Raw genomic sequence first — 4,838 nt, 5'->3', positions numbered from 1 at the left:
GAGAGAGAGAGAGAGAGAGACAGGGTCACATCACAGTGGAGTCAGCTGTTTTAACCGTGGCTTGTGTACTGCAAACACATACCAGTTTCATCACTGTGTCTGTCACGCGACTGTGTTGCCCTTTCGGGCTTGAACTGATGGTAAAACTAACGACATTATTAACTGTCTTGATATTTACTTTGAAAGCTGACGCTCGCGATTATGGTAAGGGGCGTTACATTTCCGACGCGTGCTTGTGGTGTTCGGCCAATCACAATGCGCTGGGTCAGCTGGCCAATCAGAGCAGACTGCGCTTGTCAAAGGAGGGGGCTTTGTTGAAAACTATGTGTTTGAGAGAGGCGGGGCATAGAGGACCTACAATAATGTACAGTATTTGAAAAATAGTGTTTTTTGAACATTAAAGCATGTCAACATATTCTGTTACACCAAATACACAAAATAATTATCTTTAAAATAGCGTCATATGACCCCTTTAAATAAATTTGCATTGGCCCCAATAAAACTGGACATCCAGTGTGATGGACGCCAATGTGAAGTGAACGTCTCAAATGTTTGCCAACTTCAATAAGACTGTATGCAGAGCACATAATCAGAAAAATAAATAAACGGAATTTCATGCCATATTTGCATATCAACATTTTAACATCTAATGCTAAGACACCAAATTCATTAAGAACATTTTTTTTTTTAATGCACCCAACTACTGAACAGAAAACGGTTAAAAAAAACCTTCGTTCTTTAACGCCGTAGTTACCTGTGCGGAGAAGCCTGTGAACACGACCGACGGGGAACTGCAGCCCTGCTCTGGAAGAGCGAGTCTTAACCTTCGCTCTGGTCTTACCGCCGGTTTTACCTCTGCCACTCATTTTGATGCTTTTGAAGTGGTTGCTTCTATAAACTTTTGCAGAAATAATAGCGCTGCAGCTTGACAATCAGCTTTTAACAGCGCGTGCTCCTCGTCTATTGGTTAGAGTCGATCACAGTTGAAAACCAATCACTGCACGACCCTCCACATTTTAAACCCCTCATCTTTCTGCTAGTGATGGGAAGTTCGGATAATTTTACCGACTCGGACCTTTGAGTCTCGTTCAGCAGAATGAACGAATCTTTTTTCGAGTCATTTCGTTCATTTTAGGAAAATATAATTAAAATGTTACGTGTTACTTCTCTAATATGTCTACTACTTACGCAAACGTTGATCACACTACAAAAAATACAAAACTGCTATAAGAAACAGAAAAGATTAATTACGCAGGAGGTCCAGGAAGGAGAGCTATGCTATCTACGTGTACAAAGTGCTGAAGCAGGTTCATCCTGACACCGGGATCTCCTCCAAGGCGATGGGGATCATGAACTCTTTCGTTAACGACATCTTCGAGCGCATCGCCGGTGAGTCGTCTCGTCTCGCTCACTACAACAAGCGCTGCAGCATCAGCTCGAGAGAGATCCAGACCGCCGTGCGTCTGCTGCTGCCCGGAGAGCTGGCCAAACACCCGTGTCTGAGGCACCAAGGCCGTCACCAAGTACACCAGCTCCAAGTAGAGCTTATGAAGCTTTCAGCTGCCACACAGGCTCTTTTAAGAGCCACCCATTTTATCACATAAGCCGGGCAACACAACATATTTAGTTTTTTTTTTTTTAAATAAAATGAGACTCATTTAATTGACCAATGCTGTCTCAGGGAAGTAGAAGTCGAATACTAATAAATGAGTAAGCCAAAAAGTGGTCATATGACCCACAGGGGGTCCATTTTGTTTCCACTTTCAGGACATGTGAATGTTTGTCCAATGAAAAGTGCATTTTTCATCAATTTCCGTGCATATAATTGCCTACAAAAAATCTTAGTCACCTTCATTGGAAAGTAAAGAAGTATTTTCAAAAACTTTACATAATATTTCATCAAATGTATCATAAGAAATTACAAAAAACTGCACGTTGCCTCAAGGCAGCATTGTACCGCAATGGAATCGCATCAGGCCATGCATGCAGGCATACTAGACGCAAAACAGTGCTGTGATCTTTGTTTGAAACTATTTTCATTGCCAAAATTGAGCAAATACAAACAATATTATGTCTAAAATGTATGTCACTTATTGCTTTACTGAACTTGTATAAAATGATTATTAAATGCGTTATGCTAATATCTGGAGAAAAACGGTACTCTTTGTGTGATGCAGATTATGTTAACTATGTTCTTCTGAAATTGAAGACAATCAAACAAAATCAACAGACAAATCCAACAATTACATCTAAAAACCTAAAAAGTGATTGAATCTAATCTCGTTTAGTTTTTAGGTCCAGCATGTTCAGGGTCAACATGTTATTGGCTCGTGTTAGGACTTTCTTCCATATGAAGACACTGCCTGAGTTTGCCGTTTTCCTGAAAACACAGAAACGGAGTCATTAGTTTGCCAAATCTTCCCCATCTTGGGATCATGAACATGTTAAGAGAGATGCTTTAACAGTTACTTCTACTTGAATCAGCTAAAAAAAAAAAAAAGTCTGTAGCTAAATTAATGGAAGGAAATGGAACATTTATAATAAAACGAGTAAATAACTAGTTACACCACCATTATCAGTAAAAACTGCAACCAAGCACTTTCTGTAGTCTGTGACACTTAAAGGGATTTTTCACCCCAAATTCAATAAAATTCTATCATCAATAGTTTCCAACCTGTATGCTTTTTTCTGTAGAACATGAGATATTTTGAAATGTCTCTTGTTTTTGTCCATATGATGAGTCAATGTGGTTCTCAGACGGTTTGGGGAAAACAAATCTTTAAAAACTTTCTTTTGTGGAACACAATGTTTTGGAGTACACTAGCTTACACAAAACCTTAAGATTAACATACTTAAAAAATAATAATAATAATACAAAAAAAAAAATGATTTCACAGGGTCCGGCATTTGTCCTGATGCAGCAAAACATCCTCAAACCATCACACTAGCACTTATGAAATGAATGTTTGGTTTTTGACCACGTCTACCAAAAAGTTCTGTGTTCCAGAATTCTTGAGGATCATCCAGGTGCAAATGTGAGAAGCAGTTTTGTTTTTTTGAGACAAACAGTTTCTGCCTTGCTACTCTGAAATGAGATCGATGGCAGTGTCATGCTGATGCTAGAGTCATGTAGACTGAAACTAATCCAAACTCTGTAATATGGCTCTGATGCTTGTTTGTCAGAGCTCAAACCTCGGTGTATATCAATGAATGATTAAGGTATTTAAGGATCCTGAGGCGGTATATTTAATCATAAAAAAACAAACCTTGTGAAACAATAAAATGTGATCACCATATTTAGAGTTACTATGCCTCTATGAAAAAGACATTTGGCCTTTCAACTCTAGTGGGACTACAGCTGCCAATTTAAGTGTTATGGTTTTTCCTACTTAAACATGTACAATCTTCTCTGCATGTTCATTCTGACCTCTTGTAGTCTGGTGATCTCCTTTTTCAGCTTGACCAGGTACTCAATCTTCTGCTTGGGGTTCTGATGACCCAAGAGTTTCCCATTCTCCTCGGTCAGATGGTCCACCTGCTTTCTCAGAACCTCGATTTCCTGCAAGACACCACTAGGGTTCAAATAAAAGTACATTTAAAGTTTACATTTACATGCGCTTAAAGGCACTGCTCCCTTTAAGTTCCCTCACTGTTGAGAATTGAGAGCTACAGAAGATTTTAACTTAAATGATCACAAAACTAAAACTAACACAAAAAGTTTCACACCACATCTTATAAATACTTTGCGCTACATATTGATACAAATCTGACTGTCTTCTGTTGAACCCTTAAAGCATTTAGTCATACAGGTTTGGAACAATGTGGGCTGAGAAAAAGATGACAAAGGAACATGAAATACGGAGAATTTTAGTTTGTAATGTCCAACCAAATCAGATCGGTCCCCTTTACAATCATCAGGTCTCAGTGTTAAGTACTTTTTTTCTATTGGCCTGGTCAAGCCAGTGGTTCAGAATTTTTTTTTAATACGGGCTCTTACACACACACACACACACACACACACACACCTAAATGGGGACATTACATAGACTTCTATTGTTTTCATATACAGATAGTTATACACTTTTTAACCTAAACCCACCCCTACCACTCACAGAAACTTTCTACATTTTTACAATTTCAAAAAAACTTTATTTTTATACCAGTTTTACAAATGAGGACGTCCCCAAATGGAGGTTTTTGGCGATTTTGTCAGGTTTTGCTCACTTTTGTGTACAAATTCCCCCAAATATGGTTAAGTAGGTACACACACACACACACACACAGAGAGAGAGAGAGAGAGAGAGAGAGAGAGCGGTGAGTGGATTCTGAAACACCTCTGATTAGCCATTGCTTTCCTGAAATCGACAGATAAATCTGTGGTTGGCTGAAATGTTCAACGCTGCAAAAACACGTTTTAAATAAAAAACCTTTTGATGCACTCCAGAACTCAAACACAAATATGCATTGAAGCTTGCTGTGAGGTGGCTGCCGCTTACTTTCATTTGGCCGTTTATGTTTAATTTGTTATTAAAGTTACGTTTGCCGGTTCCCGCTTCCTTCCTTCGTCCCTGGGGATTGAACTTTGTTACATACATATATACTTGTCCCTTAAATCATCCTGGCGATCCACCCAAGGGTCACGACCCAGGGTTTAAAAACCACTGGTCTACACTATATTAATTAAATTCTCATTAAAGCTACAAATGTTATTCAGTCAAAAGAAGAGATTTTCTGTTTGTGTTTTGTTGTTCGATTATGACACAGACAGCTGCATGTTTATTAAAGGGGTGGTTCACTGGGTTTTTTCTAGGCTTGATTGTGTTTATGGGGTGCAGTCT

General features: G+C 38.9%; 1 protein-coding gene and 1 pseudogene across 2 annotated transcripts in view; one reads left to right on the top strand and one right to left on the bottom strand.

Moving 5' to 3' along the window:
• Positions 1 to 870: 870 nt before the first annotated feature.
• LOC107740246 (histone H2B-like) lies at positions 871 to 1,606 on the top strand (annotated as a pseudogene).
• A 612-nt stretch (positions 1,607 to 2,218) lies between these two features.
• The window catches only part of LOC107740234 (kinesin-like protein KIF15-A), a 21,700-nt gene continuing 19,080 nt past the window's right edge, over positions 2,219 to 4,838 (bottom strand). For both annotated transcript variants that reach the window (XM_016552586.1, XM_016552587.1), the window contains exons 26-27: positions 3,428 to 3,559; positions 2,219 to 2,380 (exon numbers count right to left, since the gene is read on the bottom strand). In XM_016552586.1, coding sequence (XP_016408072.1) covers positions 2,321 to 2,380; positions 3,428 to 3,559 — 192 coding nt within the window. In that variant the 3' untranslated portion in view covers positions 2,219 to 2,320. The remainder of the gene's footprint in view (positions 2,381 to 3,427; positions 3,560 to 4,838) is intronic.

The sequence above is a fragment of the Sinocyclocheilus rhinocerous genome, unplaced genomic scaffold, assembly GCF_001515625.1.
Source record: "Sinocyclocheilus rhinocerous isolate Xijiao unplaced genomic scaffold, SAMN03320098_v1.1 scaffold1366, whole genome shotgun sequence".
NCBI classification, from domain to species: Eukaryota; Metazoa; Chordata; class Actinopteri; order Cypriniformes; family Cyprinidae; genus Sinocyclocheilus; species Sinocyclocheilus rhinocerous.
The sequence above is the reverse complement of the archived record's forward strand: the minus strand, read 5'-3'. Positions and strand labels throughout refer to the sequence as shown.